Source organism: Eubalaena glacialis, chromosome 8, assembly GCF_028564815.1.
Source record: "Eubalaena glacialis isolate mEubGla1 chromosome 8, mEubGla1.1.hap2.+ XY, whole genome shotgun sequence".
Taxonomy (NCBI): Eukaryota; Metazoa; Chordata; class Mammalia; order Artiodactyla; family Balaenidae; genus Eubalaena; species Eubalaena glacialis.
In genome coordinates this window covers 109,962,227-109,986,667 of record NC_083723.1, presented here as the reverse complement: position 1 = coordinate 109,986,667, position 24,441 = coordinate 109,962,227, and the positions used below count along the sequence as shown (strand labels likewise).

Sequence of the window (24,441 nt, the reverse complement as noted above, 5' to 3'; positions counted from 1 at the left end):
CAGTTTCCTCATCCTGGGTTCTCTGGGGGCTAAGGGATGTGGGGTCAGATCCCTGTGGAAATTCAGAGCAGAGAGGGCCAGTGGGGGTTACCTTGGCCTCCCCTGATTCTTCATCCTGGTCCAGCTGAGGGCTGTGGGCTGATGGTGGGTCAGGGTGCTGAGAAGGCCCTTGGGAAGGAGTGATGGCAGACTGCCCCCCTTCACCTGCTTTCACCTCAGATGTCTGGGCCTCATTCTCAGGGAGATTTGTGGTTACTGTTTTTGAAGAAAGATCTGATTGTTGAGTGTCCCCTTCCTTCCAGTTTGGGGATAAGTCTTGGGCCTGCTGGGGAATACCAAGCGCTGATGAGCTGGGCTGCGGCGGAGGCACAGCGCTGACCTGGCTATTGGGAGAAAGCTCTTTTTGATGGGTTGCTCCCTCCTGAGTCAGCTCCTGGTTCTGGGAGGGAGCTAGGCTCTGATTTTCAGGGACCTTTGCAGGAATCTGCATTCCAGAGAGATGCTCTGTTATCTGGCCATCTGCTTGCAGTTTCGCCAAGCGCCTTGGGGATGGAACCAGGTGTGCTGGCACCCCAGAGGCAGTCTTCTTGCTAGAGGCAGCTCCTGCTTTAATATAAAAAGAAGTTTGCTAAAAACATCTTAACAAATATGACGATGTAACTTTAGAAATTAATAACCAAAAAGATCTTTTCTTTTTTTTGATGCACCTAGGATTTTGAAAAGAATAAAATTACACATATCGAAGAATTTAACCGTCCCTTCTCCGTGGGGATACTAGTGCCTATAATTCACTGATTTAGAGGAATTAGAGCAATTTTTAGTCAACTGAAAACAGAAACTTTTATGAATAAACACAGAGAGGCTTCTTCACAGAACCAAAATTTATATCTAGGTCTGAGAGTGGCCAGAAAATTTTCTAAGTGAATCAGATTTTAAATTTCACCACCTTAGGGGTCAATGCTGCTTTTCATGGTAGAAACTAGAGGTTGGACAGCTAAGCCAGATGAAGCCACATTTGTTTCCTTGTTTAATGGCCTTTTTCCTTGTCCCATAAAGAAACTGCGAGCTCTGTAAGGAGTCATGCCAGTTTACCAGTACCTGGCAAGGTGCAGAAGCTCAGCAGGCACTCAGTAAATAAGTGATGAATGGAGGAAGGAAGGAAAGAATAGATCTGATGGAATCACAAGGCACCATGGCTCAGGGAAGCTGCTCCTGAGGATCCACCATCCAAGCTGCTACCCCACCCCACCCCCAGGCCAACCGCTTCCCTCCAAGTACTACCTTGGCTTCAAAAATGACTCTCAGGGGCTTCCCTGGTGGCGCAGCGGTTAAGAATCCACCTGTCAATGCAGGGGACACGGGTTCGAGCCCTGGCCCGGGAAGATCCCACATGCCACAGAGCGACTAAGCTTGTGTGCCACAACTACTGAGCCTGTGCTCTAGAGCCCCCGAGCCACAACTACTGAGCCCACGTGCCACAACTACTGAAGCCCACACACCTAGAGCCCGTGCTCCGCAACAAGAGAAGCCACCGCAATGAGAAGCCCGCGCACCACAACGAAGAGTAGCCCCTGCTCGCTGCAACTAGAGAAAGCCCGCGTGCAGCAACGAAGACCCAACGCAGCCAAAAATAAATAAATAAATAAATTTATAGAAAAAAGGAAATGGCTCTCAGAGGCCACTAGCCATGCCAGCGTTGCAGAGGGGGGTTGCTTCCTTCAGTCACCACCACGGGAGCACGTTCTCAGAGTGATTCTGGTCTCCTGACACAATCGCCCCAGCAGGCACTTGTTTAGGGTAGAAGCCCTGGTATATTCTGGTGACCCGTATATCATTGTAACCCAGTCCTTAGGACACAGCTCTGAAATGCTAGTGGTCACTCCAGAGGCGGCACACCGGTCTGGAACAGCCTTGAAGAAACAAGTCTCAGCTTACTCTGGGGGAGACCTGATACTGAGAGAGTCCAAACCACATCAGACCTCTGCGGTGAGCCCAGGGTGGTCTATCCCCAGAAGCCAGCCAGGCTCCTGGCCACCAGCCCTTCTCTCCCCACAAAGCAGGAGGTACTCGGACTACTCTGGGTTCTTCCTGAACCTCCTAGCCTGGGAGTGTACCCCGAGCACCCAGTCAAGCCAGATGTCTCCAGGGACAGGGAGGAGAGGGGGAGAAAGGAAAACCTTACCACTTGGTGGGGTTTCTGAGAGGCTGCCCTGTTCGTCATTCTTATCACCCTAGTTTACAACAGTTATAAATTAAAACACAAACTTAGTCAAGAAACAAGGTTAAAATAAAATGTGAGAACAGTAAAAATATCTAGACTAGGCAAGTTCATAGAGACAGAAAGTAGATTAGAGGTCACCAGGGGATGGCCGGGGGTGGGGCGGGGTGTGTGTTGGTTATTTTGCCCAATGGGTATAGAGTTTCTGTTTGGAGTGATAAAAAAATATTTAAAATAGGCAGTGAATGTAATTAACGCCTTTCAGGTGTACATCTAGAATGGCTAAAATGGAAAATTTTATGGTTTTTTTTTTTTTTACCACAATAAGAACGTATTTTTTAAAAAAATAGAAAAATATAAGAATAGTGAAATCCAATGCTGAAGGTTCTTTCCATCTAAGCCCTCCTGGTTTCCTATAATCAGACACGAGTTTTTCCCCCCACTTTTGCAATTTAACAATTCACATAATTTGCCAAATGATACCATGACCTTTATTAGGGACAAAGGCACCACTTTATGGACTAGTAAATTGTTCAATTTTCCCCTATTTGACTCACCATCACCATCATCATTTTTCTCTATCATTAGTCAGAATTCTAAATAATGATTTTCAAATAAAATTTTATTTTATGATCTCTGTAGCGAGAACTCAGGGTGGTGGTTGGATCAGCTTTTTAAAAGCTTTGCAGGAAGTACTATTCCAGAAATCAGTTGTAAAGAGACAAATGGAGAGTAAAGGCATGCCATATACTGAGTTCTGAATATAGTGAGTTTTTCCTTATTTTATAGACATAATATTGTTTACTCAGGATTTTTAAAAATCTTCCTGCTTTAGAAATGAATATTACCTGCATTGTTATAGGGGGAAAAAAGACAATTCTGTACCTTAATTGATATACATTTTTAATTAACGGTAGATCTTGAGGGTTTATAATCACTCTGTATCCAAAGTTACCATTTTATACATGTATCAAATGAAAATTTAATTAGTCTCTCCTCTGGTGAAGGTTTACACTTCTGGGTCCAGGCTGATGGGCCGCTGTACTCAAATCTGGATAAACATTGGGCTTTCTTTCTTCACTTTATTCCACTCTCATCATTAAGAGTAGAATTTAAAATTGCATTCTCAGTTACAAATTAGTAACATTAAATTACTAAAGATAAAGCTATGTATTATTACTTCAAATGTTTGGCAATCATTTTCAGTTTGCACTGACACAGGATTACTGCTTCTATGAAAACAACGCCATTGACCATCAGATTTCTCTCTGTACTGAAGCTGAATATACAGATGGACGGTCTAACCTAATTAGGGAAAACCTCAACTCTGGAAGATCAGATTCTAAAATGTTCCATAATATTATATATAGTTGTTTGGGGTTTTGTTTCTTAGAAATGGGAGTTCAAGTGATTTCTCTAATCAAATTAATGATTATTGATGAAAGTTAGAATGCAAAACTAAGGCTTCCCATTTCCAGTCCAGTTTTTTAATTGCTCAGACAAAAGAACTGGCTTTCACAGAATCTTAAATATTTTTTATTTCAATTTCTTACCTTTGACAGCTCAGTTATACGTAAAAATTATTCCAGTATACGAAAATTATGGATTTTTGCTTCTAGGGATCCCATTTACATTTATGTAAGTTATGTAAGTCTTTATGTAGATATAGCTAAACCACAGAACCTAAAATCAGAGTGACCCAGCTCAGAGGGGAGGCCAAGAGTTGAGAGCCAGCCAGGCCTGTGGCAGTGACCCTCTGGGGCTCTGGGCCCCCCTCAGGGAGTCACGAGATTCATTTTGAGGTGATTATGGTTGGGCTCTGCTCTCCTGCAGTGAACCTGTTAACATCTGGCCCATACCTCACAGCCCTGAGACTCAGAGGGGCCGCTGGCTCTACTCCTGGGCCACTAGAGACACTTATAAGCTTATTAATAAGGACTATGTTAATTACAATTTTTAAATACTTGAATAATATCTGGCCTCCACAAAAATCACCTTATGTGCAAGTTTATCCTTAAACTATCAACTGAAAAAAAGTGACTTCCTCCACAGATGAACTGTATAAATAAAATAAAGTGTTTGGCTTCTTAAGAAAACACATCAGTTTACAAATAGTAAACCTGTCAGAAAAACTGGCGTCTATTGAGGCCAATGATTTGATATATTAAGTACAAACCTGCCCATCTACTTTTAAAAGCTGGGATTCAATTAGTCAGTAACTGGATGGACCAGTTTCAGGTATTAAATGTATCTGAGAGTGAGAACACTCTAACTTACAAATTCCATAATTCATACTTTTCATTAAATCAGACGGGTCTAACCTAATTAGTCCAAATAAATGAAGTTTCATAAAACCCTTCAAAACAGGAGTCTATTTTCCTATGCACACATTATCTGGTCTATTAATTTGCCAAATGGCAGCTACAACCAGTACTCAGTGTTCCTGATGGTTGCAGAGTAAGACCAGCTGGGGGCCGCACCCCGCCGCCGTGGAGGCTGAGTCCTGCTCAAGAACCACAGTTCAGAGGCGCCCCCAGTGCTGCTGATGGAAAACCACGCTTGTCTCAGCTGCTCGGAACTGCTCAGGCTCAGGGGACCGACTCAGGTTTCTCCAGACCCCCGAGGGGCTGATTTAAAAGCCACGGCACCAACCTATTAATTTACAACGGGAGATGGGCCTGGCACAGGGATGGGGCAGGCTGCTCTCACCTAGGGGACAGCCCCATGGGAACAGGTCCATGCCGGGGACCATATTAAACATCAGAGGTTGTTGGGCTACCAAAGATTTAAAGCAAAGGGAGCCAGATTTCCTCAAGAGAAACTTCCATGGAGCTTCCATGGAAGCCTCATTAGATACACTGCACAACTGGACAGGATCAGCTTTCTAAAGAACAGACCTGACGTGGAGGAGGAGGCCGTGCGGGATGAACACTGGCCAACGCGCACTGGACGTCCCCCTCCGCGACACAGCACAGCCCTCCCTCCGCCAGAGGGGCCCACTTTCACAGCGCGCACTTTCTCTGGTACTTTCCGGTTACTTGCCTCCTAGGAGACGCACCTGGAAGGAAAACCTCGGTCATTATCTGTTGGTTGTTACCATTTTCACACCGACCTCATTCCAGAATTCCATGGGCACCTGATCTGGAGAAAGTGTGTAGAGTTGCAAAGCAGCACCATTAGTCTGAACTCCGGCAAAACCGTGACCGGGCCTGCTTCTGCCTGGCCAGGATGCAACTCGGCCAGCAAGATCCTATGTGGGCAGAGGCACAAAGGCTAAACCACACGTACACACAAAGCTGTGGAGCATCTGCACAGCATCGGCACAGCAGCAAGAGTCTTCCATTATATTCTACATTATGTGATACGTGAATGCAGTTCAGTCCACTGGGGGGACATGCTTTTTATTATTATTATAGTGGTGGTAAAATACACGTAACATAAAATTTGCCATCTTAACCATTTTTAAGTGTATGGTTCGACAGTGCTAAGCACACTCACATTGTTCTGCAACCAATTCCCAGAACTCTTTGCATCTTGCAAAACGGAAACTCTGCCACCATTAAACAGTGCCCCTGGTCCTCTCTCCCCCAGCCCCTGGTAACCACCCTCCTTCCTTCTGTCTCTATGAATTTGTCTACTCTGGGTACCTCATATAATTAGAATCATGCAGTATATGTGTTTTTGGTTATTTCACTTAGCAGAATGTTCTCAAGGTTCATCCATGTTGTAGCGGGTGTCATAATTTCCTTCCTTTTTAAGGCTGAATACTATTCCCTTGTACATATAAACCATATTTTGTTTATCCATTCATCTGTCAACGACTGCTTGGGTTACTTCCACCTTTTGGCTACTGTATTGTGAATAATGCTGCTGTGAACTTGGGTGTACAAAAGCTGTGCAACACCTTGCTTTCAGTTCTTTCGGGTATATACCCAGCAGTGGAATCACTGGATCATATGGTAATCCTATTTTTAATTTTTTTGAGGAACCACCATACTGTTTTCCATAGCAGCCGCACCATTTTACATTTCTAATTTCTCCACATCCTTGCCAGCACATTTTCTATTTTTTGTTTTGTTTTGCTTTTTCATAGTAGCCATCCTAAGGGGTGTGAGGTGGATTTGGGGGGAAACTGTTAAATACATCTCAAAATACTCATGTACTAAAATTCTAATTTAGGGCTTTAGAATTCCTAGATTCTAAGGAGATGCACTCATATATCCCATGTCATTTGCTGTGCATGATTCATGAGGCAGGTGGGGAGCATTAATTCCATCTAACAAGACAGAAGCTCAGAACAGCTAAGCAGCCTGTCACAGGGGGCAGCAGGGCCAAGACCAGGCTCACATCCCCTGACCAGTGCTCTTCCATTATACTCTGTAGTGCAACATTTTGAGGACTATGGAAATGCAAAGAAAGGGGGAGAGAATCTCTTGGATTGGAACAATGCTGTCAAGCAGAACACCACCTCAGCCCCCTTAGGAGCCAAACTTCCAGAAGGTGGAGTTCTGAACTGTGGGGCTGACCCATACCTACTATGAGTAGGTACTCCAAGGTACTGCCCAATATGTCCTTAAAGGACAGTCTTGTGAGGTCCATTATGGTCACCTTGACAAGCAGAGGGACTGGTCCAGAGGGCTGATTCATGCAGCTCATTTGTGGGGACCAGAGGAAGTACACGGATTAAAGAGTCAGAACCAGCTTTAGCCTGGTTGATGAGTCCCCAAATAACAACCCACAGATTTGTTTTCCTTTCCATGCCAAACAAAAGGGATAGAGCAGTACCTGTGGTTGGAGCCAAACTCTTGGCAGTTGCCTCAGACAGTCCAAGGTATTCTCTAATGAGCTGACTCAGATTTTGGTAGGCAACATCCAGATCATCTACAGTAAAGAAGAGAATGTATGTTAAAGCAACAGAATTATATCAAAATAGAGCCAATCTGTGGTGATGATTTTTTAACTAGATCTAATTTTATGAATACTGCGGTAGGCAGAATTCTAAGACCCAATGACACTTCACCCTTGTATAATCACCCACCCCCCACTTGAGTGTGGGCAGAACCTGTGAACATGATGAGCTAAGACTCCTGTGATTACATTAGGTTATATGGCAAAGGGGTTTTCACGAATGTAATTAAGGTTACTTATCAACTGAGTTCGGGCTAATCAAAAAGGAGATGATCTAGGTGGGCCTACTCTAATCACATGATCCCCATAAAAGGAGGTTTTCTGGTTGGAGAAGAGGAAGGTAGAGACTCGAAGCATGAGTAGCATTTGATGGGCTATTGCTGGCCTGAAGATGGAGGGGGCCATGTGGGTAGGACCTGAGAGCAGCCTCTAAAAACTGAGGGTCACCCTTGGCAGATAGCCAGCCGGCAATCAGGGACCTCAGTCCTACAACCACAAGAAACTGCATTCAGTCAACAATAAGAAGGTACTTTAGAGCAGATTTTTCCCCAGTAACCTTACACTTCAAAAATAAAACTTTGCTGAAAGTTACTGACCTGCATTGACTACTGCATCAAAATATCCTGGATATTTCTGATTAATTTTAATATAAAGGTCTACTCTGGAGACAGCAAATTCAATCTCTATACGACTGAATAATCCTTTTCTCCTCAAGTAGCCCCCATATTTTTTCTTGTCCATGGGTACCACCAGGATGTATCGAGGCTCAAAATAGGAACGTTTTAAACTTCTTACACCCTATGCATTTAAAGAAAAGATAATCAGTTAGAAACAGAGACACAATTTAGAAATCATTTAGGAGATATGTGACAACATGGGTATAATAAGTAGTGTTGTACTAAGGAATTTATTTTACCTGTATAATTAGCTATTATTTTCCTACAAATATCCCAGGATTAGATTACTTCTCTCTGCTCATCAAATATCACGTTATCACTGGAAAAATAAGAATTTGTCCTACCTGGTTATCCTCTAACTAATCATTCTAATGCATATGACTCTTAAAAGAGAAAACTGCTAGAGACAAATAGGTATGCTCACTGCGTCTTTATTACTGAAAAGTAATTTCAATTCTACATTTCAAAAGGCATCCTTGCAGCCCCAGAAGACAGAGATCTTACCATAGAGAAAGGCTCCTCTGTTACCCTTGTGTCATCAACTTGGGCCCTTCCTGTTCCTCAACCAGCAACCTGGTTGGCTGGTTCCTATCCTATCTCACAGCCTGTACCCAGAGCATGGGAAGGCCAAGCTCATGACACCCTGCTAACCAGGAGCCCACACGACCCGGGAAGCAGTGGCAGGTGGTGCTCTGAGGACCTGGAGGGCTGGGTCAGGACTGCAGCGCTCCAGCCTCTGTGACTCTGTGCAAATCCCTCAAGCTCCCTGAGTAACGGGGTCCTCACCCGTGAAATGGAAGAGCTACTCCAAATGGACGCTAAAGTTTCTTCCATCTCAATCCTACCATCAATAATTTAACTCAATGTTCAAAATCTTTGTTTTTAAAAATTCAGGGGGAAGAAATACAGGCTCTTTTCAAAAACAATGCCTACAAGAGTCAATGACAAGGACAGTTGGGAAAAATGGTTTAGCTGGGAAGCATCAGGAATAAAGCCTGGTTTATGGACTCAACCTCTTGGAAATGAGTAGCAGAAAGCTCTCAGGAAGGAAAAAAGTAAAACAGGAGCCAGAACTCAGAACCAATAAACTGGAAAAAGTTAGACACAGGAGCTGATGAGTTTCTGCACTCAAAGTTGCATTAATTTTTGTTTCTGCCTTGTCCAAGAAAGACATTTTAGGGAAAAGGTCTTTTTTTTTGGCTAATTAGCATAGAAACAAAGTAAACCTTCTTAAGGATGTACAACCAATCAACTGCAGAATGATAAGAATTGCAGGATTTTGAAGTTAGGAAAATTAACGAACTGGAAGAAACGTGACCAGTTTCACTGAAGCAAGGCAACACCTAGACCAATACAAAGGGCCAAAAAGGAATCACAGTCTCCTGCTCTTCGAAGTCAGAGAGGAAAAAAGTTTTAAGGGAGATTCAAGTCGATAGTAAAGGAATACCAAAAAACCAATCAATTGTCTCTGAAGATCTCAAATAGTTAATAAAGCCACATATTCTTAAAACAAATGAGTCGGAAATTCCTAGTTTTACTCTGGAGTTGATTTTAGAGAGACTTCTGTATATTCTAATTCTGTAATCACTGGGGGAAGATGGGATACTGGGGAAGAGAGAAAGATCTCCTGAAATCTGCAAGTCTAAATTGCTCAAAGTATGAAAAGATAGTAACCAGTGAGCGGCTGGAATCAAATGGCAGCATGGCCCATGCGTCTTCCCTGGAGAAGGAAGGGACAAGGTCAGTGGCAGGGCCCTGCCACTGTCCTGTGTGGACAGGGAACCAGTTCCACACCCGGTAGGAAACATTTTATCTGATATCACTTATACAGAGACCAGTGCTCTAAAAAGAAAACCGGATAATTTAGTGAGGAAATAACTTAGAAAATAAATCTTGAGTGGCAGTTTTACTCCATAGCATTTGGGTGATGTCTAGTATTGTAATCTAACTCCTGTCACTTGAATTATTTATATCTTGCCTCCCCTAAGCTAATTACAAACTTAAAATCTCACACATTTGTACGCATTCCTCTTGGGTCTAGCAGTGTGCGGCCTACACATTGTAGACCCACACACTGTAGCCCCCTCCCCAATCCCAAATATATATACACATTTACGCATTAAAAAGAAATCGATTGAATGGAAAGTACTTACTTCTATTTCCATATGAACACAGCTTGCTAAACCATCTCTTGCGATACCTTCTATGGTGTCCCTACTTAATCCATACTTGTGATTACCATAATTAAAGGTTAGAATGAATTTCCCCTGCAATGTAAGAAGTACAAAGATTTTGCTATAACAGCTGCCATCATGGAATTTAATATAAATAAAATGATTTGATGTCTTACTTTTATATGATTCCATAAAACGTACAAATATTAGCAATTGTATAAGGATGACAATGGGTTTATGAAACTTAATACCAAACTGTGATAGAGAAATTCATTCAGAATTCCCAGCTGGCCAAAAAATATTAGGCTTTTGGAAATAACCAGCTGACCAAATGTTAGAGCAGAGTGAAGGCAATGAAGCTTATGATAAACAGATCATTTTGCTTACTTACCCACTTCCTGCCAAACCTGCACTATAAACCTTCATTACTGAGAAAGCAAAACTAATAGTTCACCCTTTGCCTCAGCCATTTCGGCTATGCCAGTACACCAGGTCTCCCCCAAAAGCTTCCATTCTCAAGTGCCTTGCATCCCCAGATAAGCCTGAGGGCCATGAAGTACAGCGACATCCATAAACCTTTGCATCCTGAGATAAGCGATGATAAACAGACCCATCCTGCTTTTCCTTATAAACATAGCTTTTTATTGAAACTGCCCCAAATGTATTCAGCATCAGTATCGTGTGCCCTCTAGTCGTCTGAGGTACAAACACTGCCTTCTCTCTATATTCTGAAAGCCCAGTTCTTCCGAAACTGTAGTCTCGTGCAAAAAAAAAACAAGTAGAAACACATCTTTCAAAACTGTTTGAACTGGACTTCCCTGGTGGCACAGTGGTTAAGAATCCACCTGCCAGTTCAGGGGACACGGGTTCGAGCCCTGGTCTGGGAAGATCCCACATGCCGCGGAGCAACTAAGCCCGTGCGCCACAACTACTGAGCCTGCGCTCTAGAGCCCGCGAGCCACAACTACTGAAGCCCGCGCGCCTAGAGCCCGTGCTCGGCAACAAGAGAAGCCACCGCGATGAGAAGCCCACGCACCACAACAAAGAGTAGACCCCACGCGCCACAACTAGAGAAAGCCCGCGTGCAGCAACGAAGACCCAATGCAGCCAAAAATAAATAAATGTATTAAAAAAAAATGGTCTGACTTTTCCTTTGATGATATTATATTTATTAAGCAACAAGATTTAATCTAAACTGGGACGCTGATGACAACAGAAGGAATAAAAATGTGGACATCCTTGGCCACCGTGACTCCTCAGAGAACATGATTTTGAAATAAATAATGAGTGAAAACTCCCAAGGCCGAATCCCATCAATTGAAGCCCAGCAAAAGGCAGCTCCGTCATTAAAAACGGTAGCAGATAGGGGTCTTTGATGCTGCCCTGTGCCTCCTGGCCTAGACGTTCTGGAGATTTGTGGGGAGGGGGGGCGGCTGCCTGGCGGGGGATGTTAGAAGGCCAGGAGACATACGGTGCCCCTCAGGAGGGTGGGTCTCTGGGGGATGTGTCTGTTGCGGGTGATGAGGAAAACCCCCATCCACCATAATCAGAAGACATTTATGTCATATATTCTATAAGTTAAAGACTCAGCAATAAATATCCTTAATACTTTACTCCCTCAATGTCATACTGTGTTCTTTGGGACAAATACTGTGACTCCTTTCCTTTTACTATCTATATTATATCTATATAGATAGATACCTGAATCTCCCGTCAGGTACAACATACTTTATCTTGTTTACTGTGACTCACTCTGTTTTCATAATGTATATATGAATCACTTTTCAGATATATACTATGAGTTTGTTTACTTGTGTGTACAAGGGCCTCCCTCTGTGGATCCCAAAAACATTTTCTGGAAGGATGTAGGGTTGGGAGAAATCTTCCACTGTACTTGTGTATATAAAACAGGCCTTGTTCAACTGATTTGTTAAGAATTGAGATGAGTGGTCCCCCAGCTTCTGGAGGGTGATAACACCTTTCACCGCTTCCTGCCTGTGGATTTCTTAATAAAGAGCAATAATCATATCTCAGAGACCTCCAGATCTGTGATCTTATTTCCACAAGAGTAGAAGAGTCTCTGCAGGTAAGTGACTGTGTATATGGCCTTAAGAAGGGTTCATGTGTCTGTGGGCACATGGGGGGATGATCTTTGTTTCGGCGGTGGGGGTGTGGAGTGTATATGGAAGCATGTGCTAGTCTATGTGTACCTGTCAGAGTGGGAATGTGTGACTGTCCACAGCAGGCATGCAGGGGTGGGGTGTGCCCGGGCTGTCTGTCAAGGGCTACTGTGATTGGGAGGGGGCAGGCTGGCTAGGGTAGTGTGTGTGGAGAGGGGTTCTGTGTACAGAGGCTGAGTGTGTGGGCGTAGTTGGCTCAGCTGACAATGTGTCACGAGTTTCTAATCTCTAGGTTTGTCTCTCTTCAAGAAGCAGCCTCAAGCTCACTTGAAAGAAAAGAAGATCTGAAGCAAAATTCAAGTTGAATATGATGATGCCCTTACAGTGAAGTAATATATGTTAGCAGAACAGGAAAAATGAGTACTTCTCAAACACACAAGCACTCCCATAGAGGGAGTAAAACTAGAAGACTAAGTATAGTACAAAAGTACAGTGATTTCTCAGACTAGGAACTGAACCAGACTTACTTGATTACAGATATGATAAGGTATGAAACATCAGAGGAGCACATGGGGCACTGAGAACAGTGGAACTAAATCAAGAAGAAATGCCCCAGACTCTAACAAGAGAAATTAACATCAATTTTGGGAACTAGTTGTCTTTCAACCCAAAGAGTCCTAACAGAATGCTTCTTACTAATATCAAGATAACTCCTCAGGTTTCTCTTAACGGCTTTTAGAAATATAAAGTCTCAGAGTACCCTTGGTACATAAAACTGAACTTCTAAAACATAGCCCTAGGAGAGAAACTCATAAAGAATTTCCAAGATGTCCTTTTGACAAGATTAAAGGGAAAATGGCCTAGGGATTATAGGGTTTTTTCACTTGGATTTCTCTGTGAATGCAAGAGAAAATATGCACCATGTGTAAAGCTGGTCATTCAAAATTAAACTCGTGGCAACTGCAGAGCCTACGCTTAAATGCTCCACAATTATGAGCAATGAGGTATAAGCCAGGTCCATTATTTGGGGATGGGGCAGAAAAAGGTCAGAGGATGGAGAAGGGGAGAAGGGGAGAAAGGGGAGGAGGGATGTAGCTGTAAGAGTATCACTGGTTGTATGGTAATCATTCAAAAGCAGAAGCATAGACTAGTCCTTAATCCCGTCCTTCAGGAAGCTTCAGGGAAAAAAAAAAAGAGTGGTGTAGGATTCATCTGGTGATAGAAAAAATGATAATATAAACAAAAATAAAGCCCATGGTGAAGAGAAAATAAAAGGCTTACAGATTCATCGGTAGTGATGAAGATATGAGATGTTCTTTCTGTTTAACTGAAGTCATGGGTGAATAAGGTTGCCCAGAGCTCCAATGAAATGGACTAGGGCAGGGTAGTTATCCTCACCTAGGAAAGACACAGACCTCAAAGAAATGAGGAAACTTCTCCTGTCTACTGTCGAGAGCTTCCAGATGCATTAATGACCTCCAGGACTTAGGACTTCTCACACAGGGATTTTATGGTGGAAGGTCAAGTCTGTGTATGTGTCCAGGGAAGACCAATTGGCTGGGACACACCAGTGTGAAATGGTGTTTAGGGTCACAACAATTAGAAAGCACCAGTGATAACAAACAGAGAGAGTGGTCTCTGGACAGAACACGCCAACGCCCGGTAAGTGCTCAATTCACAAGCTGGCTGCATCACATCAAGTCTTTGGGAATTGTTTATCTTGAGTAAAATCTGATCAATAGCGCAGCACCTGATAAACACAGATCTCAAGATCTTTTCGCGGTGCTCTTTCTTCCATTTTCTTAAAACGTCTATTTATTCAGTGTCATTGGAAATTTACAATATTTTCTCCAAGATTATAAAATAAAGCAGCATGTGAACAATGATGTATCAAATGGTTTAAGAAGAAAAACAACTCAATAAGAACACATCTCTCAGGAAAAACACAAATATAATTCTCTTTCTTATCACTATTTCCTAATATTTCTACCAGAGAACATATATTTCTCGTGCATTAAATATAAAGAGCAGTCTTACCATGTTTAGCATTTCATCAAAAACTTCTTGAGAGATAAAATGATAATCAACCCGATCCCCTTCTCCAAAGTAAGGCAGTCTTGTGGTGTGACAGGCCCTGAAAACAGAATGTAGATAACCTCGTCTCTTTCTATTAATTTGAAATTCAAAATGGAAAAGGTTTTGGTGTAAAGTATGCTTTTAAAAATTAAAATTGATCCACAAAACATAAAGTAACATTATTCTGAAAACCCTGAGCTCTGGCAGTGCTAGACTACATTCACTTGCTATACTTCATAGGGATTATAAAAACTTTTGGATTACCGACACCAAATTTTCACTCATTGTTCTTTATCACCTTCTGAATCACCACCTCTGACATCACATCATAATACTTTAAGAAGTATAACAGTATTTATTACCCATATACTTTCCACCCAAGTGCTTTCATGCTCTCTCTGATCTATGGGCTTTTTCTGTAACGCTTCCCTCCCCGTTCCTCTGCCAGGTTAGCCCACTTGTCTTCAGGACTCAATTTAAGGCTCACCCCCGAAAGGCCTTTCCTGACCCCCTGTGGCTGGGTTATGCACCTCTTCTTTATCCACCCGGAGCCTCAGTGCCTGCCACCAACTCCTCCCAGCCCCGTATTCAGGACCCCATCTCCTCTGCTGCTTGAGGGCAGAGACCAGCTCATTCCTCATTCCTGCCACACTTATCAGTACTGTGTACGAACCTCCCATGGGAAGCCATGATTCCAACGCTGAATGGCAGTCTCAGCTCAACCAGAGAGGCCTTTTCTGCCCGCTACCTGAAATAGCATCCCTACCCCAGCCCACCACGCCCCCAATTACTCTCCATCACCCAAATTGCCTTCTCTTATCTGTTTTTTCCTATCTTCTCCAGCAGGACATACAAATCATGAGGAGAGGACTTCATCTCGTTCATCTTATCTGCCACTGCATTCCCAATGCCTGGCCCACAGTAGGCATTTACTAAATACCTGTGACATGAATGAATTAATCGAACATGTGAAGTGGATGGCAGCTGTGATGAGCTCCATTTTAAGATGACTACAAATATGACTTGTCCGAGGCCACAGAGCAGGCCAGTATCGGTCCCAGAACTAGACTGTGGGGCTCCCATCTAGCCCAGGACTCTTGATTTCAGACCATGCTGACTTCCCAATGTTAAGTTCTGGGAATGCAAACTGATTTTTAGATTATCCTATGGTTTTAAAACAGGAGATGCAAGTAGCTAGACACTTGCCATGCTATTTCATTGACTCCTCACAAAAAGACATGAGGTAGGTGCTACTGTTTTTATTTTACAGATGATGAAACTGAGGCACAGCAGTAAAGTAACGTGACTAAGTAACAACCACAGGATGACACCAAAGTCAAGTCCTTTTAGTATCACACTAAGAGGGTAAACTCACAACCTCAAATCTTCTCCACTTCAAAGTCAAAGACAGACAAACTTGTCTAATTCATACCGCTGTTCCCCTTCCTTATAATCAAGAATTAGCTATACTATAAATTTAAAGGTCTTAACATTACATTTAAATTGTATACACAGGAAAGAGCACATTTTAAGAGAAGGCTGTCAGAACACCATGACGTTTGTTGTGCTGTTTGCATGCACTGGAATTTCTTTATTCCCCTTGGCAGGGACCTGAGACCTGTCTACTGGTGTCCTTGACAGTCAGGACAGATAACTCGCTGACTTGGCATCCTGTACCACACACCCTTAGCATAGCCTATACACACTGCACTGAATTTGCATTTTCCAACAAAGGAATTGAGTAGCAGGGATTTTTTCAGAATTTCTAAAAGGAAGACAAAGCAAAGAAGCAATCTGAAGCTTCTAGGCAGGTAAATAAAGAGACGGCTTCACTGACATGGAGAAAGCTATAACAGAACCAGCATCCACTATGGAACTTTCTATTAAGAAGGACCTAAGATGACCTGCGGTTTTTTGAATCGGTCATCCAATTTTCACATATAGAAATGTTCGCTGTGTAGTATGCTGCCCAAATATGAATGTCTTAAAAGGGAAGTACTTCATAATGAAAGCAATGTTTCATTAAACTCAGAAAAACATGACGCCAGATTTTAGAAGAAGAAATTTGCTTGGGCCATCACCTTCAACATCTTTCCTCTCTCCTGTCTAAATATAATTTCAATTGTAATTTACATTTCCATGAGTTTATTATTTACTAGTTAAATCATGGTAAATTAATTAAATCATGGTTTGTAATGGGAGCCATACTCCCTGTTAGTTTCATTTAACAGACAAAAGAGCTGTGTTAGCGATTAACCCCAGAATACAACACTGGCACTAAAAGTCTAAGGGTGAGTCAGGCATTCTTAAAGGCCAATCACTGGCCAGCTGTCATTGAGGATCCTAACAAACCAAGTCCATGGAGAGGAGGAGATGATCAGGAGGGAAAGGAATCTGGAAGGCCAGGACAAATAATGAAATATTACTAAATCCAGGAAAATGTAAGAGGAAGAAGAAACAATGTCTAAGAAGAGCTAGCAGGCAGCTGAGGAAGTAGAAATTTTTTCAGTGTGATTCAGAAGCATGCAGATTTAGAACCTCAACTCTGGACCAGATTGCTTCAAGAAATAATGAACTTGTTACTGCAGATATTTAGGCAGAGGCTTGGCTGTGAGCGCATCCAAATTCAAGCACATTTATAGCATGCCATATTGTTAGTAAGGGAACTCTTTCACTGGGTGTCCATAAAAGCCCAGGTATTCCTAGGGCATTTGGTAGGCAAATTAAATTGGTCCCAATACCCAATGCAAATATATGTCAATAAACTGCTGGACACAATTTAAGAGATCACAAACAGAGAAGATTCCAGCACATACTGTGTCTGAGTATCAAATTCCAGGAAGCCACTACTCTGTCCACTTTCCAGTAACTGCATACCACTTTCTAATCCATGCCATTATCACCTGTCACTATATCCTAACCAGTCTCCTCATCTCCAGCCTTCCCTCCCCAAGCCCCCTCCCAAACTGCCCACAGGGGACACTTTCTAAAATGCAGCTGTGATCATGACACTCCCCTGCTTAGAGACCCCTTATGATCAGACCCCTGTCTATTTTTCGGTCTTCTGCCATCTTCCTCCATGCTTCAAGCTTAGCTACACTACAGTGTACTTTCAGTTAAACAAATGTGCCAGGCTTCCCTGGTGGCGCAGTGGTTAAGAATCCATCTGCCAATGCAGGGGACACGGGTTTGAGCCCTGGTCCGGGAAGATCCCACATGCCTCGGAGCAACTAAGCCCATGCGCCACAACTACTTAGCCTGTGTGCCACAACTACTGAAGCCGGTGTGCCTAGAGCCCATGCTCCACAACAAGAGAAGCCACCACAATGAGAAGCCCGTGCACCGCAACGAAAGAGTAGCCCCTGCTTGCCGCAACTAGAGAAAACCTGTGCGCAGCAACAAAAACCCAACGCAGCCAAAAAAATCAAATGTGCCTGTTGTTCTTTCTGCCTGGATCTCAGGCACCCGTCCCACTCTGTCTCAAATCTCACATCCCACTTATCTTTTATTTCTCCTGTCACAGAGGCTCTTTACTTCCCTCATCATAGCACCCATCAAACTGTCTTGTTAGCATTTACTTATCTAATCTCACAGTAGAGTGTAAGCTGCCAGGAGGGCAAGACCCATGTCTGCTTGTTTTACAGTTTCATCACTGGTACAATGCACATGGATGGTGCTCAAGAAACACTGACTGAAGGAATAAATAAACCATTCTACTAGTCTGTCACACCTGTATAAAGAGACATTAGATTAGATGGCACTTGGGGAGCTATAGCTCATACCATCTCATTTAGCTAAACAGCTGCAGGCTTTTACTTTATCGTATTATAGTGCTAAAAATAAAATATAGTTAGTAGTCAACATCATGAAAAAGGTTACACAAATAGAGATTGCTATAAAATAGAGATCTAACGAAGAAGTATACAGTTTTGCTTTCATGACTATTCAGATCACTTTCAAGGCCTTAAATCTGGAAGATGAGCAGGCGTGCTGGTATTGTTTTCCATTTCTCTCATTACCCAGCACTTTTCTAGGAAGCCACTGATTTGTATGGTACTAGTAAGATTGGAAATAAATGGAGAGACACTGAAGGCAGTAAATGCTTATCTCTAGGCCACTTATAACTAATACAAGTAAAGAAAGAACATCCAACCTATTTCTAAAACCAAGAACAAATAGTAAAATCAGATCCTTGGACAAGAGCACAATCTCTCAGCCACTCCAATATTTGTTATACCACCGAGCCATGTTTTTAATATTTATACATCGGGATATGCAACTTAGCATGTGAAAATTTCACTGAATGCCTTGGTCTTGGGTGAATGCAATGTAAAAAGGAAGACAAAATGCTGGGAGAAAATGAGATAAACAGGAGGGAAAGAAAAGATTCAAGCAAATGGCAGAGAAATGACACTGTATTCAGGCCTTTTTTTTCCATTTAATTAAAAATCAATAAAATTTATGTTGGATAAAGAATAAAATAAAAGAAAATTTAAACAAGAGCAATCACCAGTCCCTCCCATCAGGAAATTTGCACAAGCCTCTTAGATAGCCTCATCCACCAGAGGGCAGACAGCAGAAGCAAGAAGAACTACAATCCTGCAGCCTGTGGAACAAAAACCACATTCATAGAAAGATAGACAAGATGAAAAGGCAGAGAACTATGTACCAGATGAAGGAACAAGATAAAACCCCAGAAAAACAACTAAATGAAGTGGAGATAGGCAACCTTCCAGAAAAAGAATTCAGAATAATGATAGTGAAGATGATCCAGGACCTCGGAAAAACAATGGAGGCAAAGATCGAGAAGATGCAAGAAATGTTGAACAAAGACCTAGAAGAATTAAAGAACAAACAAACAGAGAGGAACAATACAATAATTGAAATGAAAAATACACTAGAAGGAATCAATAGCAGAAAAAATGAGGCAGAAGAACAGATAAGTGACCTGGAAGACAGAATGGTGGAATTCACTTCCGTGGAACAGAATAAAGAAAAAAGAATGAAAAGAAATGAAGACAGCCTAAGACACCTCTGGGACAACACTAAATGCAACAACATTCGCATTATAGGGGTCCCAGAATGAGAAGAGAGAGAGAAAGGACCTGAGAAAATATTTGAAGAGGTTATAGTTGAAAACTTCCCTAACATGGGAAAGGAAATAGCCACCCAAGTCCAGGAAGTGCAGAGAGTCCTATACAGGATAAACCCAAGGAGAAACATGCCGAGACACATGGTAATCAAACTGGCAAAATTTAAAGACGAAGAAAAATTATTGAAAGCAGCAAGGGAAGAATGACAAATAACATACAAGGGAACTCCCATAAGGTTAACAGCTGATTTCTCAGCAGAAACTCTACAAGTCAGAAGGGAGTGGCATGATATACTTAAAGTGATGAAAGGGAAGAACCTACAACCAAGATTACTCTACCTGGCAAGGATCTCATTCAGATTCGATGGAGAAATCAAAAGCTTTACAGAGAAGCAAAAGCTAAGAGAATTCAGCACCACCAAACCAGCTCTACAACAAATGCTAAAGGAACTTCTCTAAGTGGGAAACACAAGAGAAGAAAAGGACCTACAAAAACAAACCCAAAACAATTAAGAAAATGGTCATATGAACATACATATTGATAATTACCTTAAACATAAATGGATTAAATGCTCCAACCAAAAGACACAGGCTTACTGAATGGATACAGAAACAAGACCCAAATATATGCTGTCTACAAGAGATGCACTTCAGACCTAGGGACACATACAGACTGAAACTGAGGAGATGGAAAAAGATATTCCATGCAAATGGAAATCAAAAGAAAGCTGGAGTAGCAATAATCATATCAGATAAAATAGACTTTAAAATAAAGAATGTTACAAGAGACAAGGAAGGACACTACATAATGATCAAGGGATCAATCCAAGAAGAAGATATAACATTATAAATATATATGCACCCAACATAGGAGCACCTCAATACATAAGGAAACTGCTAACAGCTATAAAAGAGGAAATCGACAGTGACACAGTAATAGTGGGGGACTTTAACACCTCATTTACACCAATGGACAGATCATCCAAACAGAAAATTAATCAGGAAACACAAGCTTTAAATGACACAATAGACCAGATAGATTTGATTGATATTTATAGGACATTCCATCCAAAAACAGCAGATTACACTTTCTTCTCAAGTGTGTACATAACATTTTCCAGGATAGATCACATCTTGGGTCACAAATCAAGCCTCAATAAATTTAAGAAAATTGAAATAATATCGAGCATCTTTTCTGACCACAATGCGATGAGATTAGAAATCAATTACAGGGAACAAAACGTAAAAAACATAAACACATGGAGGCTAAACAATATGTTACTAAATAACCAAGCGATCACTGAAGACATCAAAGAGGAAATCAAAAAATACCTAGAGAAAAATGACAATGAAAACACGATGATCCAAAACCTATGGGATGCAGCAAAAGCAGTTCTAAGAGGGGAATTTATAACAATACAATCCTACTTCAAGAAACAAGAAAATTCGCAAATAAACAACTTAACCTTATACCTAAAGGAACTAGAGAAAGAAGAACAAACAAAACCCAAAGTTAGCAGAAGGAAAGAAATCATAAAGATCAGAGAAGAAATAAATGAAATAGAAACAAAGAAAACAATAGCAAAGATCAATAAAACTAAAAGCTGGTTCTTTCACAACATAAACAAAATTGATAAACCATTAGCCAGATTCATCAAGAAAAAGAGGGAGAGGACTCAAATCAATAAAATTAGAAATGAAAAAGGAGAAGTTACAACAGACACCACAGAAATACAAAGCATCCTAAGAGACTACTACAAGCAACTCTATGCCAATAAAATGGACAACCTGGAAGAAATGGACAAATTCTTAGAAAGGTATAACCTCCCAAGACTGAACCAGGAAGAAACAGAAAATATGATCAGACCAATCACAAGTAATGAAATTGAAACTGTGATTAAAAATATTCCAAGAAACAAAAGGCCAGGACCAGATGGCTTCACAGGTGAATTCTATCAAACATTTAGAGAAGAGCTAACACCCATCCTTCTCAAACGCTTCCAAAAAATTGCAGAGGAAGGAACACTCCCAAACTCATTCTATGAGGCCACCATCACCCTGATACCAAAACCAGACAAAGATACTACAAAAAAAGAAAATTACAGACCAATATCACTGATGAATATAGATGCAAAAATCCTCAACAAAATACTAGCAAACAGAATCCAACAACACACTAAAAGGATCATACACCATGATCAAGTGGGATTTATCCCAGGGATGCAAGGATTCTTCAATATACGCAAATCAATCAATGTGATACACCATGTTAACAAACTGAAGAATAAAAACCATATGATCGTCTCAATAGATGCAGAAAAAGCTTTTGACAAAATTCAACACCCATTTATGATAAAAACTCTCTAGAAAGTGGGCATAGAGGGAACCTACCTTAACATAATAAAGGCCATATACGACAAACCCACAGCAAACATCATTCTCAACGGTGAAAAACTGAAACCATTTCCTCTAAGATCAGGAACAAGACAAGGATGTCCACTCTCACCACTATTATTCAACATAGTTTTGGAAGTCCTAGCAATGGCAATCAGAGAAGAAAAAGAAATAAAAGGAATACAAATTGGAAAAGAAGAAGTAAAACTGTCACTGTTTGCAGATGACATGATGCTATACATAGAGAATCCTAAAGATGCCACCAGAAAACTACTAGAGCTAATCAATGAATTTGGTAAAGTTGCAGGATAAAAAAATAAATAATAAAAAAATTAATGCACAGAAATCTCTTGCATTCCTATACACCAATGATGAAAAATCTGAAAGGGAAATTAAGGAAACACTCCCATTTACCATTGCAACAAAAAGAATAAAATACCTAGGAATAAAGCTACCTAGGAAGACAAAAGACCTGTATGCATAAAACTATAAGACACTGATGAAAGAAATTAAATATGATACCAACAGATGGAGAGATATACCATGTTCTTGGATTGGAAGAATCAATATTGTGAAAATGACTATACTACCCAAAGCAATCTACAGATTCAATGCAATCCTTATCAAATTACCAATGGCATTTTTTACGGAACTAGAACAAAAAATCTTAAATTTGTATGGAGACACAAACGACCCCGAATAGCCAAAGCAGTCTTGAGGGAAAAAAACGGAGCTGGAGGAATCAGACTCCCTGACTTCAGACTATACTACAAAGCTACAGTAATCAAGACAATATGGTACTGGCACAAAAACAGAAATATAGATCAATGGAACAAGATAGAAAGCGCAGAGATAAACCCACGCACCTACGGTCAACTAATCTATGACAAAGGAGGCAAGGATATACAATGGAGAAAAGACAGCCTCTTCTATAAGTGGTGTTGGGAAAACTGGACAGCTACATGTAAAAGAATGAAATTAGAACACTCCCTAACACCATACACAAAAATAAACTCAAAATGGATTAGAGACCTAAATGTAAGACTGGACACTATAAAACTCTTAGAGGACAACATAGGAAGAACACTCTTTGACATAAATCACAGCAAGATCTTTTTTGATCCACCTCCTAGAGTAATGGAAATAAAAACAAAAATAAACAAATGGGACCTAATAAAACGTCAAAGCTTTTGCACAGCCAAGGAAACCATAAACAAGAGGAAAAGACAACCTTCAAAATGGGAGAAAATATTTGCAAACGAATCAACGGACAAAGGATTAATCTCCAAAATATATAAACAGCTCATGCAGCTCAATATCAAAAATACAAACAATCCAATCCAAAAATGGGCAGAAGACCTAAATAGACATTTCTCCAAAGAAGACATACAGATGGTCAAGAAGCACATGAAAAGCTGCTCAACATCACTAATTATTAGAGAAATGCAAGTCAAAACTACAATGAGGTATCACCTCACACCAGTTAGAATAGGCATCATCGGAAAATCTACAAACAACAAATGTTGGAGAGGGTGTGGAGAAAAGGGAACCCTCTTGCACTGTTGGTGGGAATGTAAATTGACACAGCCACTATGGAGAACAATATGGAGGTTCCTTAAAGAACTAAAAATAGAATTACCATATGACCCAGCAATCCCACTACTGGCCATATACCCAGAGAAAACCATTATTCAAAAAGACACATGCACCTCAATGTTCATTGCAGCACTATTTACGATAGCCAGGTCATGGAAGCAACCTAAATGCCCATCGACAGACGAATGGATAAAGAAGTGGTACATATATACAATGGAATATTACTCAGCCATAAAAAGGAATGAAACTGGGTCATTTGTAGAGATGTGGATGGATCTAGAGACTGTTACACAGAGTGAAGTAAGTCAGAAAGAGAAAAACAAATATCATATATTAACGCATGTATGTGGAACCTAGAAAAATGGTACAGATGAACCGGTTTGCAGGACAGTAATTGAGACACAGATGTAGAGAACAAACGTATGGACACTAAGGGGGGAAAGCGGCGGGGGGTGGGGTGGTGGTTGTGTGATGAACTGGGAGATTGGGATTGACATGTATACACTGATATGTATAAAATGGATGACTAATAAGAACCTGCTGTATAAAAAATTAAATAAAATTAAATTCAAAGAATAAATAAATAAAATAAACAAGAGCAGTGACTTGCCCCTGAGGATGTGCTTTGGTTTTATCATTTGTTTTAATTAGAAAGTTGCTGCATATAATAGTAGTACTATCTGACTTTCTCAATGCATGAAATTACTAGCTCCCTAATACCTTTTCTTATCCAGTGATATGCTCTCTGATCCTTGCTTTGGTGAATGATGTGCTATTGAACAAGCCCTGACCTCTGCCCCCATGAGGGTGCCCGTGCATGGTTAGGCAAGGCTTCTGAGCCTGTGAGGGAGGTGGATGCATGAGTGTGGGGTATTTATGGGGTGTCTTTCCTCTTGCCACTAATCCCATCCAGAGGAGAAAAACAGCAGTGGCAACAGTAACAGTATAAGAGCAGGAAGCTAATTTTAGGATTTTGTTTCATCATCTGGTGCCTCCACACAAACTGCATATGATGCTAACTAAGGTCTGAGTCCCCTACCAGATTACAAGTTTCATTAAGGCAAGGGCCTCACCGATCTTGTTCCCACTGTATCTTCAGGGCCTATCACATGGGAAGAACTCAATAAATACTTATTGAAAGAATGGATGAACCAATGAATGAATCCCTTCATCTCTCCATGTATCC

At 41.3% G+C, this 24,441-nt stretch overlaps 1 protein-coding gene across 2 annotated transcripts in view; it reads right to left on the bottom strand.

Moving 5' to 3' along the window:
- Positions 1-24,441, bottom strand: part of LRGUK (leucine rich repeats and guanylate kinase domain containing) — a 115,494-nt gene that overhangs the window by 33,971 nt on the left and 57,082 nt on the right. For both annotated transcript variants that reach the window (XM_061198063.1, XM_061198064.1), the window contains exons 12-15: positions 14,135-14,231; positions 9,957-10,070; positions 7,723-7,924; positions 7,004-7,099 (exon numbers count right to left, since the gene is read on the bottom strand). In XM_061198063.1, the coding sequence (XP_061054046.1) occupies positions 7,004-7,099; positions 7,723-7,924; positions 9,957-10,070; positions 14,135-14,231 (509 nt within the window). The remainder of the gene's footprint in view (positions 1-7,003; positions 7,100-7,722; positions 7,925-9,956; positions 10,071-14,134; positions 14,232-24,441) is intronic.